General features: G+C 36.7%; 1 protein-coding gene across 1 annotated transcript in view; it reads left to right on the forward strand.

The window, feature by feature from the left end:
- HECW1 (HECT, C2 and WW domain containing E3 ubiquitin protein ligase 1) overlaps nt 1-13774 on the forward strand; it is a 592628-nt gene that overhangs the window by 319561 nt on the left and 259293 nt on the right. Inside the window, exons 6-7 of the mRNA XM_045827195.1 lie at nt 8214-8356; nt 12297-12397. Coding sequence (XP_045683151.1) covers nt 8214-8356; nt 12297-12397 — 244 coding nt within the window. The remainder of the gene's footprint in view (nt 1-8213; nt 8357-12296; nt 12398-13774) is intronic.

Consider the following 13774-nt stretch of genomic DNA (forward strand, 5'->3'; position numbering starts at 1 on the left):
CTCGATGTCATTTAATTCTGCTCTGTTCTTGGTTATTTCCTTTCTTCTACTTGCTCTGGGATTTGTTTGTTTTTCCTCCACTTCTTGTAGATGTAGGGTTAGGGTTGTTTATTTGAAATGTTTCTATCTTTTTTTCGGTAGGCCTGCATTGCTATGAACTTCCCTCTCAGGATTGCCTCTGCTGTGTCTCATAAGTTTTGGACTGTTGTGAGTTAATTTTCATTTGTTTCTAGAAAGAAATGAAATTGTTTGAATTTCTTCCTTGATCTTATATTCAACCAATTCATCGTTTTTAGCATGCTATTCAGTCTGTATGAATTGGAATGTTTTTGAGTTTGTCCCTTGAGGTTGTTTTCTAGTTTCAGGCCCTTGTTGTCTGAGAAGATGCTTGATATTATTTTAATTTTCTTGAATTTCATGAGGCTTGCATTGTATCCTATCATGTGGCCTATCTTTGACAATGTTCCTCATGCATTTTAAAAGAATGTGTATTTTGCTTCTTTGGGATGAAAGGTTCTGTATTTATCACTTAAGTCCATTTGACCTAGGGCATTGTCAATTCCACAATATCCTTGTTGATATTTTGTTTGGAAGAACTATCCATTTTTGATAGTGGGTTGTTAAAATCCCATATTATAATTGTGTTACTGTCTTTATCTTTCTTGATGTTCTCCAAGATTTTCCTTATGTAGTTGAGTGCTCCTGTGTTGGATGAATATATATTTATAATGTTTATATCTTCTTGATAGATCTTCCCTTAAGTATATTATGAAGTGTTCTTCTGGGTCCTTTATTATAGACTTTGTTTTGAAGTCTATTTAATCAGATATAAGTAATGCTACGCGGGTTTTTTTCCTGTCCATTTGCTTCAAATATCTTTTTTCTAACCCTTCGGTTTCAATCTGTGTAGGTCTTTTTTTTTTTTTTTTCCTAAAGTGGGTCTCTTATTGGCAGCATATTTGTGGGTCATATTTTCTTATCCATCCTGCTACCATATGTCTTTTGATTGGGGCATTTAATCCATTTACACTTTAGGCTATTATTGATAAGTATTTATTCATTGCCATTTTATTCCCTTTGTACCTTTGTTCCTTTGTCTCTCACAGTTTGTCTTCCTCTTCTTAAAGAAGTCCATTTAGCAAAACTTGCAATGCTGTTTTAGTGGAGGTGTATTCTTTTAGCCTTCTTTTGTCTGAGAAGCTCCTTATGTGCTTTCTATTTTAATTGAGAGTCTTGTTGGATAGAATAATGTAGGTTATAGGCCTTTGCATTTCATTACTTGGAATATTTCTTACCACTCCTTTCTATCTTGTCATGTTTCTGTTAAGTCAGGGCTAACCTTATCATGGCTCCCTTGTATGTTTCTCCCTATTCTTCCCTTGCTGTCTTTAAGATTCTCTCTTTGTCTTTAAATGTTGTCATTTTGATTATGATGTGTCTTGCAGTGGGACTTTTTGGGCTTCTCTTGATTGGGAATCTCTCTTCTCCCTGGACTTGTGTGGCTTCTCTGTTATAAATTAAGAGAGTTTTCTATCAATAGTTTTTCTAACTCTTCCACGCTTTGGTCCTCTTCTTCTTCTTCTGGTTTCCCTATTATACGCATATTTTTATGTTTCAAGTTTCCCTGAATTTCCCTTTAGACCTATTCATTCTTTTTCAGTCTTTTTTTCCTTTTCTTGCCCTTTTTGAGATTTTTTTTCTACCTCATATTCCAGCTCACTGATTTGATTCTCTGCTTTATTGAACCTGCTTCTGATTCCTTCTACTGTGTTCTTTAATTCAGAAATTGTATTCTTCATTTCTTCTCGGCCCTTATTGATTGTTTCTATGTCCTTTTTAATGCAGACATAGTTTGCATTGAGTTCCTCTTAGTTTCCCTGTAGAATTTGGTAATTCTCACTGAGTTCATTGAGCTTCCTAATAACCATTGTTTTGAATTCAATAAATGATAGGGGTTTTTTTTGCCTCTATTTCATTTAGCATTCTTTCTGAGGATTCTTCCTTTCCTTTTGATTGGACATTTCTTTGTTTTCCCATTGTTTGTGGGACTGTTCTTGTTTGCTTGTGCTTCTTAAATTGATCTGTTTGACTTCCTGTGTCTGCGGTGTGAACTTCTATGGTGGAAGGCCTGTGAGGTTCCGTGGTGCACTCTCTTTTATCACCTGAACTTGATGCTCTTGGTATATCCTTTATTCCTTTTATGCTGGTTTTCTGGGTGTAATTGAATTTTGACTGTTATTGGATTGTTCTTTCATGGGTCCTTCCCTGCCACTGGTTGACTGAAAGAGATTTTGCCCACCATTGCATGAGTGTTTTTGTCCAGGTGCTGCCTGAACAAAACCACAGAGTCCAAGAAACAAACCCACACCTGCAAATATAACGCCCCCCCCCAACAATCCCACTATCAATAGCAAATGAACCAGTATTAATAAGGGTATAATGAGATTAAGACTATTATAAGAAATGAGAGTGGATATGAGATAACCTACTGAAAGATGAATGATTTTGATAGGGCAGAAGGAGGAGTATTAATAAGAGTTGAGAGTTGGGGCAAAGGAAATATAGAAGGTAAAATTTACCTCATGAATAAAAAGGGAATGAAGAGTGTGGGATGGAGTATGACAAGGGAAGTGTATAATATTAGGTTTAAATAGAAATTCAAATAACATGAAATAAAATAAAGTTAGAGAGAAAGAAAAGAAGGAAAATAGTAAATAATTAATAAAAATGTAAGAACTGAATTGGAGACAAAGATTCACCACAGTACTATCAACAACACATGAGCTAAAATTAATATAGGTGGTATGAGAATGAAAGGAAAAAAGAAACAAAGAAAAGACTAAGAGATATTTAGAGGCATAGGAAATGACTTTGAAATTATAGAGGGTGAGGGAATACTAAGAGTGATGAACAAAAACCAGACTAAGTGAGTGAAGAATTAAAATTTCAGATTTAAGGAAAAAAAAAGATAAAAAGGAGAATAGAGAAAAATAAATGGGCAGGATAAAAGAGAAATAGAAGACAAAAAAGGAAAAGAAAAAATGGGCTAAGATCACCTAATTAAATGTTCAGACAAAAAGTAAAGTAGGAGAGAGGTTGAATAAATTTGGTATGTGAAATACAGAATTGGAGATGCTCTAGAGATAATCTTTTTTATATAAGGGGTATTTTGGAAACACAGGGGAAGTTGGTCCTTTTTAAAAAATATTTTATTTATTTATTTTTAGAGAGGGAAGGTAGGGAGAAAGAGAGAGAGAGAGAGAGAAACATCAATGTGCAGTTGCTGGCGGCCATGGCCTGCAACCCAGGCATGTGCCCTGACTGGGAATTGAACCTGCAATGCTTTGGTTCGTAGCCCACACTCAATCCACTGAGCTACACCAGCCAGGGCTTCTAGAGATAATCTTGAAAAAACAATGCAACAACAACTACCTTTCCCACAACCAACTAGCAAAGTATGTTAAATGTGTAGAAAGAATGTGGGTATTTTAAGAGCTGGGTAAAAGGATGTGAAATGACCCTTGACAAGAAAATTTGTTTTGAGTGCATGAATGTGGAAGAAATAGTAAGACTATGGAGTGGAAACAAGTTGTAGCTAGAGAGAAAACCAAATTTCAAATGAAAATATTGCAAGGAAAGAGGAAGGTAAAATAGGCTAAGAGAAGGGAGGGGCAAAATTTGTGAACTGAAATACACTATAATATAAAATATAGTGACTTAATATATACAAAATTGCTGGATAAGAAATGAATGTTATAAAGTTATGCAGGAAAGAAAATATCACAAATCATGAAGAAGACTACAGTAGCTTTTGTCTCAGTAGCCTCTTGTATTTACCACTGTTTTTTTTTTCTTTCTGGATCTGCCTCTGACAATGTAGAATGTTGACTCCATCTGACCTTAGGCAGCCTGTTGGATACTTCCAGTGATCTGCTGTCCCTGGCTGTCTCCTTAGATTGTTAATCTGGTGACTTCTCTCAGCAGTCAGGTTTAAGCACCAAAGGATCAGGGCAGAGCCTCTCCTGGGGTAAGGGCTATTGTTTCCCCTCAGGCTACTGCCACTAAGAGGGGAGTTGTCTGCCTGAGCACAAAGGCTGCTGCTATCTGCGGGATGACCCATCACAGGGATCCCAGCAACTATTCTATCCGTTCTCTCCCCAAGGCTTCAGTCCACCACCTCTCCTTGAGCACCTCCAGCCCACTCCACCTCCACCTTTGCCAGAGTCCTGGGTAAGTGGCTGCAAATGAAAATTTGTTTGTTGGCCCTTTAAACATTCCTTGTGTCTCTGTCTGTCTCTGGCAGAGAGAAACCCTGCTGATTTTCACCACTGGTTGTCATCTGTGTTCTTTTTGGGCTGTGGTGCTCTAGGCTGGGAGTCCTAGCTTAGAGTTTAGACACCAATCTTCTCCAGAAAATCCAAAAGGTCACTTAATTAACTGGCTGGTGCTGCCACCTGTTGGTACCTAGTCAGTCCTCTCGAGTCTTTGCCATACTCCTTACCAGACAGGTTGTGCCAAACCTGGTTCTTCTGTCTGTCCAAAGTTATATGCTTCTCTCTGGTTATTGCTCAGTTATTTTTTCTGGGTGATTTGTCCACAACTGAATTGTAATTCCAGATTGGCCCTGGGAGGAGGTCAGTGTGACTTTCATTCACTTCTCTGACATCTTCCCTTCCTCATCTTCTCTTTTTTCTTTATGAGTCTGGCCAAAGGTTTGTAAATCTTGTTTATCTTTTCAAATAATCAGGTATTAGATTCCTTGATCTTTTGTATTGCATTTTTAGATTCCATTTTTTTTTTCATTTATTTCTGCTCTGATCTTTATTATTTCCTTCCATCTACTTATGTGGCTTTGTCTGTTGTTATTTTACTAGGTTCCTTTTACTAGGTTCCTTACGTGTGGAGTTAGACTATTTATTTGAGCTTTTTCTTGGTTTGGGGGAGATATAGGCCTGTAAGTTATGAATTTCCCCCTTAGCATTGCTTTCCCTGTGTCACACAGATTTTGGATTGATATGTCCACATTTTCATTTGTTTCAGGGTATATTGATTATTTTATTGATCTCATTGTTGACCCATTCATTGTTTAACAACAAGTTATTTAATTTCCATGACTTCATGTGTTCTCAGTGTTCTTCTTGTGATTGATTTCTAGCTTCATAGCATTGTTGTCAGAGAAAATGTTTGATATGATTTCAATCTTAAATTTATTGAGACTTGCTTTGTGTTATAACATGTAGTCTATCTTAGAAAAGTTCCATGTGCAATTGAACAGTATGTATATTCTGCTCTTTTGGAGTGAAATGATCTGAAGATATGAATACATACATTGGATCTAGTGTATTGTTTATGGAGACTGTCTCCTTGTTGAGTTTCTGCCTGGAAGATCTATCCATTGAAGCCAATGGGTTGTTAAAATCTTGGACTATTACTGTATTTCCGTTTATCTCTCCCTTTATGTTCACAAAGATTTGCTTTACATATTCGGGTGTTCCTATGTTGGGTACCTAAATATTTACCAGGGTTATATCCCTTTGTTGGATTGTTCTCCATATCATTATGTAGTACCCTCCTTTGTCACTTACCATAGCCTCGGTTTTAAAGTCTATTTTGTCAGATATAAGTACTGCTAACCCAGCCTTTTTTCCTTTCCATATTCAATACCTTTTTCCATCTCTTTAGTTTTAGTCTGTATGTATCTTGTTAGGTCTCTTGGAGGCAGAATATATATGAGCCTAGTTTTCTTTCAGCGAACCTATTTCATTTGGTTGGGACATTTAAGCCATATACATTTGCAATTATTATTGGCACATACATATGTATTGTCATTCTATTGTTAGACTGTTTTCCTCTGGGTTTTTGTTTTCTTTCTCTTTCACTTCTTTTTCTTAAAACAAGCCCTTGAACACTTGTTGCAGTACTGGTTTGGTGTTTACAAACACCTTTAGCTCTTTCTTGTCTTGGAAGCTCCTTATTTCTTCTTGATTTTAAATGATAGCCTTGCTGGGTAAAGTAACCTTGGTTGTAGTTCCTTGCTTTTCATCCCCTTGAATATTTCATGCCATTCCCTTCCAGCCTGAAATTTTCTGTTGAGTAATCAGATGCCAGTGGTATTAGTGTTCCCTTGTAGGTAGTTACCTGCTTTTCTCTTGAGGCTTTTAGGATTCCCTCCTTGTCTTTAAGCTATGTCATTTTAATTATGACGTGTCTCAGCATAGGCCTCTTTGCATCCAACTTGTTTGGGACTATCTGAGCTTCCTTGACCTGTGTGTCTTTTTCCTTCACCAGATTAGGAAAATTTTTGGTCATTTTTTTCTTCAAATGAGTTCTTGATCCCCTGCTCACTCTCTTCTCTTTCTATTCTTCTCATAATGCATATATTGTTATGCTTCATATTTTCCAAAATGTTTCTTAAGCTGTGCTCATTTTTTTTTTATTCTTTTTTCTTTCTGCTGCTCTGCCTGGGTGTTTTTTTCTACTTTGTCTTCCAAATCACTGATGTGATCCTTTATTTTATCTAACCTACTGTTTATTTCTTCCAATGTATTATTTATTTCAGATATTACATTTTTTATTTCTGGCTGGTCCTTTTTTATGGTTTCTATGTCATTTTTCATGTTGTTGAATGCCCTTATAATCATTACTCTAAACTCTATTGGATAAATTGCTTGCCTCCATTTTATCTGGGTTTTCTGGAGAATTCTCTTTTTATTTCTTTTGGGATCTGTTTCTTTTTCTTTCTATTTTGTTATTTGTATTTTCCACATTAATTGTTAAACCAATCAGTCATTAAACTGATCTGTTATTAAGCTAATCAAGCTATAATCAGTAGTCTTGTTTAAGCTTCTCAAATTGTGGCAGAGTAATTCCTGCAGGAGGGGCTCTTGCTTTCCCACAGGCTGATGCCACTTGGAGAGGAGTTCTCCTCCTGAGAAAGTTGGTTTCTGCAGTATGGGGAATGACTTAGCATAGGCATCCATGTGGTTGTTTCTTCAGTTCTCTCTCCAGAGCCACCAACCACAGACTTTCTTCAAGCATCTCTAGGCCACTCTGACCTCTCTTTGCCAGAGCCCAAGGTAAGTGGCTACAAATGAAATTTTGCGTGGTGGCCCTTCAAGAGGCTCTCTGAGTCTCCAGCTATCTCTCCCTGGCAGAAATAAATCCTGCTGCTTTTCACAGCTGGAAGATATCTGGGTTCCATTTTGGCTTTGGTGCTGTGGGTTGGGGATCCCATCTTGGGGTTTAGATTAGACTCCATGCTTCTCATGGGGAACACCCAGACACTGAAATACCCTTCTGGTACTTCCCTTGCTGTTCATGGGAGCCCAGCTCACTCTCTCATGTCTCTCAACTCCCTGCTAGTCATGTTGTGGTGAAGTGTTTTTTTCTGTCCATCCATAGGCATTTTCTCTAAAGAGTTCAAATTGAATCTCATTGTTTATATTTTCCAATGCCTTGATTTTCCACTTAGTTTTTCAAGTATCTTTTCATTTCTGTGCACATTTGCCCCTTTCTTTTTAATGACAGCCAGAGTTCTCTGATTCAAAGATTTGCCATACTTCATTTAGCCACTTTCCTATTAATAGACATCTTTGGTCCTTCCAGTCTTATGCTACTGTTAATCATTTTCCAGTGAACATACCTATGAAAATATATGTTTTGCACACCTGTGCAAGTTAATCCAGAGGGAGAATTCCTAGAAGTAAAATTCTGCTTTGATGGGAATTTGCAGTTTAAATGCCAATAAATATTGCCAATTACCTTCCCAAAGGCTGTATCAATTTAAATTCCCATCAAGGCAGTGTGAGAGTGCTTGTCTTTTCCCCCTCTCAAGAATGTGGGGTATTATCAATCTTTTATAAATTTCTGCCATTGTAATCACAAAAATATTTAATTATGATTCAAAGTGCATTTTCTTTATTATAAGTGATTGTGCTTTTTTTATTTTAAGTATGTTAATACTTTTAGTCAAGTATGGTCATGCCTGGGTAGCTTCTTTCTTTTTAAGTGAGTTGAATTTATTATTTGAATCTCAGAGATTAACCACATATTTTTAAGCACTGAGGAAGTACCTCATTGTGACATTATTCATGAATAAACAGAGATTGGAGCCACTGGAATGTTTTACCATAACTTTATCCAAAGCACATGGACTGGAAATTGGTCAGCCCTCACAACTCTCAGTTAATTCATATGACATTATTTCATTGCAGCAATTCAGCTTTGTGTCATTGCCCACTGACGTGCTGGAAATTGAGGTGAAGGACAAGTTTGCCAAGAGCCGTCCTATCATCAAGCGCTTCTTGGGAAAGCTTTCAATGCCAGTTCAAAGACTCCTGGAAAGACACGCCATAGGGTAAACATGTGATTAAAACCTCAGTAGCACTAAACTTTAGCTAGTAGGCCTGAAACCTGCAAAAATATAGTCTCAAAGAGACTCAAAATAAAATGAAATGATGATGTTAAGTTTCCTTGACTTCGCTCATTGTTGTTTGAGTCACAACATTCAATCAAACAAACCCTTTCCTTTGTCCTTGTTTATGTATCATTGGTTTCTGATACAAAAGCATAAAAAAATTCTAAGACACAATATTTAAAAGGTCCTTAATTCCCTTATTTTGTACATGTAGAAATTAAAATTTGTTTTACTATGAAGAATATTTTATTTGTATGCTTGTCTTATGTGTTTGACTTAAACCTTTGTGACAGTTCCAATAACAAGTTAAAATTCTGGGTTAAAATAAACTAGAGTACCTTAGAAAAAGCTAGTATTTATAGAAATTGTTAGATAATATGCATGAAATTTTAAAAAGCATAAATTCTCATGCAAAACAGCAATTATATTGTTTGCATATTTAATTGTATATAAGAATATGTTCCTGTGTTTTATATTTTTTTACATTCAGGTTTATCATTAAAGTGAAATCAGAGCAAATAAAACCCTTATTCATTTCTTTAGGTAATAGCAAGTATATTTAAAAACTCAAGGTATAGCTCCCTGGCCATAAATGTATGCTTCAGCATAATATGACCCTTAGAATGATATCAATGTAGAATTTTCAAGTGTCTTAACTTAATTTTGTATTTTCAGAAGGACTTTGGACTCACTAATGGTTATCATATGGACAATTAGTTAAAACATTTTAGCAAGTGTTCAACTGTGTACATGAAAATATGCCATTAACTCTCAAGTTAAGGGGAACTGTCATGGACCTTCAGCCAAGTGTCAAACATAATGTTTGTACATTACATTCATGGATATGAGGATTAAACAAGCAAGCCAATAAAATATATTCATAATGAATGTAAAGTAGCTTGTGGCACATAGTAGAAACTCAGAAGGGAATGGTATTTGTTGTGATCCTTGTTATATAACATTTAGTCTTCTTTGTATACTGGGACTGAGGCACTACCACCATTCCTTCTTAAAAGAAATCATATACTTAAATAGCATAAATAATTACCTAAAAGGCTTGTGCATTACAGAAATGTAGCCAGAGTTCAAACCCACACCTGCCTTTCTTCAATACCTAAGTGCCTCCCATCCAACAGGCTCCTCGAAAGGTTCCTGGGTGATTCTCAAGTTTATCATTAGCCACATTTTTCATTTCTCTCCTCTGTCCCACTGTCTGCTCTTGCAGTTGTTAACACCTGTGCCAGAAGGTAGACTGTAGGTCAAAAAGAGAATCTAGGTAGGATTCTTTATACCTCAGTACTGAGCACATTGCTGTCTAGTGTATATCAGAGATTCATTTAGTGTCTGTTAAACTGGACTTCCCTCCCCCTGCTTGCTACGGCCATCAAGAACTCATCTGCTCTTCCATGTTGAGTACTTTTCATAAACCAAAGCTGCTGCCTAATTTCTTTACCTAATTACCCCACCCTCCTGGCCTCCTACTTCCTACTGTGGAAATAAATATCCCCAAGTGGTGAAAGCAGGTAACCGAAGTGGGAAAGGGTCTGCCCTATCACAAAATATAAGACATGATTTTCCCACAGTGTTCTTGCCATCCAGGAAAAGGAGAAGCAACTATAGAATGCAATTGAGCTTCAGTCCTGTCTAAGATGAAGCAACAGCACACCTGAGAGGCATTTTCCTCTGGCCCAGCTCTGATGGAGTAACAGGCCACTGCCCACTAGGGCCCGAAGGCAGCAGTTTTTCCTTCTAGGTCTGCTGCTTTCCACAGCTCCTGGAGGCCATTTTTACAGTGCTTCCAATTCTGTAGGTGCCCAAATATAGAAAAAGGGCATTGGGGTAATTGCCACTGAAGCAGTGGCCACTTGAGCCTGGGCCATGGCAGAACCTCAGGACTCACCCACAAAAAAACCAAATCCACCTCACACCACAGCTTCTCTCTGCCCTCAACAAATATAATTTCCACATCTATCCCTCTCTATGTATTGCAAAGGTTTCCATTTTTGTCTCTACTCTCAGACATTTTGCTCTTGTGTTCTATAGGCACACATGCACTCTCATTTCTAATGCCTCCTCGACCTTTTTGTCTATAACATCCCAGCCCTCAGCTGTCCCCCTGCCTTCTCTGAATCCTCTTTAGAAATGCCACCAGCTGCCTTATTTAGTGGTCCTGTCGTATACCTCCAGGTGGATGTAAGCTATTTAAAGGCAAGGGCTAAGCTTTACATTGCTTTGTATCAAATGCAGCACTTTTTACTTGACACAGGGTCAAAAAATATTTGTGGATGAACTAAGTGAAAAGCAAGGGAAAGAAGAGCCTAGAAAGCAAAAGCATAGCATAATAAATTTAATTTTTTGTCTGTCTACTTATATTTAATTCCTTCCTGATTTCAATTAAGTTTTGGGTTCAGGATATCTTTCTCATGGTAATAGTAGACCCACTTCACAATAGTGACTAAGGCATTTCTTAAATAAACAAAATATTGTGTTTTTTTCTACTTTATTCTGCACACAATGCTTTATTTATGGACTTCAATGGAAGTCCAATGCTAAACCATGGCTTACCAATGAAAAATAGTAAGCCAATGGATCATTGGGATATATTGTCTCATAGCACTGGTGTTTTCTAGAAAAAAAAAGCATTAAAACATTACCAGCAAGTGATTTATCTTTTTTTGAATGTCACAAATGAATAAATGGAATGAATTTGTAATAATTTGAGTACTAATCTCTTTTGAAATATGTTATTGTTATCATTGGGTACCTAGATATCCCAAGGTCATCTTATTTAGGCTAAGGTAGGAGGAAGTGCATTCTGCTGAAGTTACATTGCTGATGAAACTATAAAATCAAAGTTTCAGGTTGATCCCACTTGGATAATTTTTTTCTTATTTTTTCTAAATAAATAACTACCTTGAGTGTACAGAGGGGATGGTGCCAGAATACAGGGAAGAATTTTAGAATGTCTATGTGGGACTTTGGGGTTGGCGTAATTGGAAGTCACAGGCGAGTAAAACCAATCCACAGGTCTTGTACCCTGCAGCATGTCCCTTTCTGAAGCACTACACTGGGTCTTTAGTAACCAAATAGTATCCTTTCTTAGAAATATATATATGTGTGTATGTGCATGTGTACATGTGTATATGCATACATATGCACATATATATGTATATATGTGTATACACATGTATGTGTGTGTGTATACACACACACACACACAAACACTGCAAGATATGTACTTGTTGATGGCACTGTTCATTATTAAGGTTGTATTTGGAAAATGTCAGCATGCATAGAAAAAGCAAGTAAAGAATAGTCATATCATTTTTTTTCTCTTTAGAACACAGATTGGCAAGTTTTCTGTCAAGTACCCATTAATAAATACCTTAGGCTTTATATGTTTTAAGGTCTCTTGCCCAACCACTCAACTCTGCCATTGTAGCATGATAGCAGCCCCAAACAATAAGTAAACCAAAAGCATAGTTGCGTTCAAATAAAACTTTCTTTGGTGGAAACTGAAATTTAAATTTTATATAATTTTAATGTGTCAAAAATATTACTTTTTATATTTTCCCAACTATTTATAAATGTAAAAAGCTCACAAATATACAAAAACAGGCAGTGGGCCAGATTTGGCCCATGGGTTGTAGTTTGCTGACTTCTACTTTGGAATATTTGATAAAGATTTTCTTGAAATTTTTCACTATTGTTGATCAAATGTACATTCCCATGTTTACCTTAAGACCATCTCAGAGGTACCTGAGCAGATTATAACCTCCTAATAGCAGGGTCTCCTTGGGTCTGCCTGCATCAACTGATGGTATGGTCTTTGGAAGAAGAGGCATTGATCAAATATGTTATGGTGTTTATTTGTTTTTAGGGATAGAGTGGTCAGCTACACACTTGGCCGCAGGCTTCCAACTGATCATGTTAGTGGACAGCTGCAGTTCCGATTTGAGATCACTTCCTCCATCCACCCAGGTATTTTCAGCATGAATTTCATGTCTTGTCCTAGTCTAATGTCATAGTATGGTTCTTTTCTCTAAAATACAATAACCACAGTTTTCTCTAGACATGTCCTTGGTTTTCTCCAGACATGTTCTACATTGCTGTCCCCTTAATAGAGAGGTTATTCTTCACTCTGTAGACCAAAAGATAGAGGGTTAGACAGGGGAATGGGGATTGACAATGAAGTCAGTGTAGGTATGGAGCCATGTCTAATTTATAATTTTACTTCTAGCACCCACATATGAGATGCTCAATAGATGTTTAATAATTCCATACATACATGAGCAAATGAATAAAGAAATTTGAGCATCAATTAATGTGATACATATCTTGTTGAAGAACTATAATGGTACAATGAATCTTTACATTACCACAGGGAAAAATGAAAACTCTAAACAGAAAATTGCAGAATCATCCAGTGTTCACTTTTTCAAGGCAAAACATATTTCCAAATATGAATAATGAGATGCATCATAATTCCACTTTTTCTCTTTGCCTACAACTAAGTATAAATCATGCTAAGAATTGCTCAGTCCTCCTAGGCCACAATTATGAATTGTTCTTAAAGTTAATGAGGTTTTACAGAACCCAGAGTCTGGAGTTTATCACTGCCCACTCATTAAACTCCAGTTGTACTACTCTATGCCCCACATATAATGCAAAATGTAAAAACCACCTGTTTTTCCTTTCAATTCAGCCTTTTCAGTATTCTGAGAATAAAACTGACTCTTCCTTCAGTGTAGTAGTAAGGACAGCATTATGGCTGACTAGAGAGCTAGTTTTTCTTCAATAAGTGAACAGCAGTAGTGTGTTTGAAATGAGAAGTTCAGATCTGGCAGGAATCCAATAAAGCAAGCAAGTGGGGGAAGGCAGAGGTAAACTTGATTGCTACTCCTTAAATGATTACTTGGTGTGGATACCTGCTTTATTCTTCCACTGTAGTAGTCTCCAAATACTGGAAGACTTTCAGTCTGAGCTACTAAATAATTGGCTGCTGCCATCATCTAGCCCTTTTGTGCTCTGTAGTTGCCAAGAACCTGACTTATCCATTCTGCTATCATGGGGACCCAGCCATAGGAAATACTCTGAGTAAGTATAATTAGCCTTGCCTAAGATTAGAAAGGAACTGTAAACACCTCACCCTCATCTCTAAAGTCTTCCACATAAAAAAAAATATTGTTGAGAACTGAGGTAACACTAGGCTTTCATTACTTTAATGAAAAATAAAATCCCTTGAAATAGAGTTCAGAAATATATAATGACTTCAAACTACCATTAACACAAAAAGAATTCATTCTTTTTTTTTTCAAGTTTTTGAAGGACAGTCTTGCTCTTACCTGTAATCCTAAC

The sequence above is a fragment of the Phyllostomus hastatus genome, unplaced genomic scaffold, assembly GCF_019186645.2.
Source record: "Phyllostomus hastatus isolate PE091 unplaced genomic scaffold, TTU_PhHast_1.1 phas_scaffold_78, whole genome shotgun sequence".
Taxonomy (NCBI): Eukaryota; Metazoa; Chordata; class Mammalia; order Chiroptera; family Phyllostomidae; genus Phyllostomus; species Phyllostomus hastatus.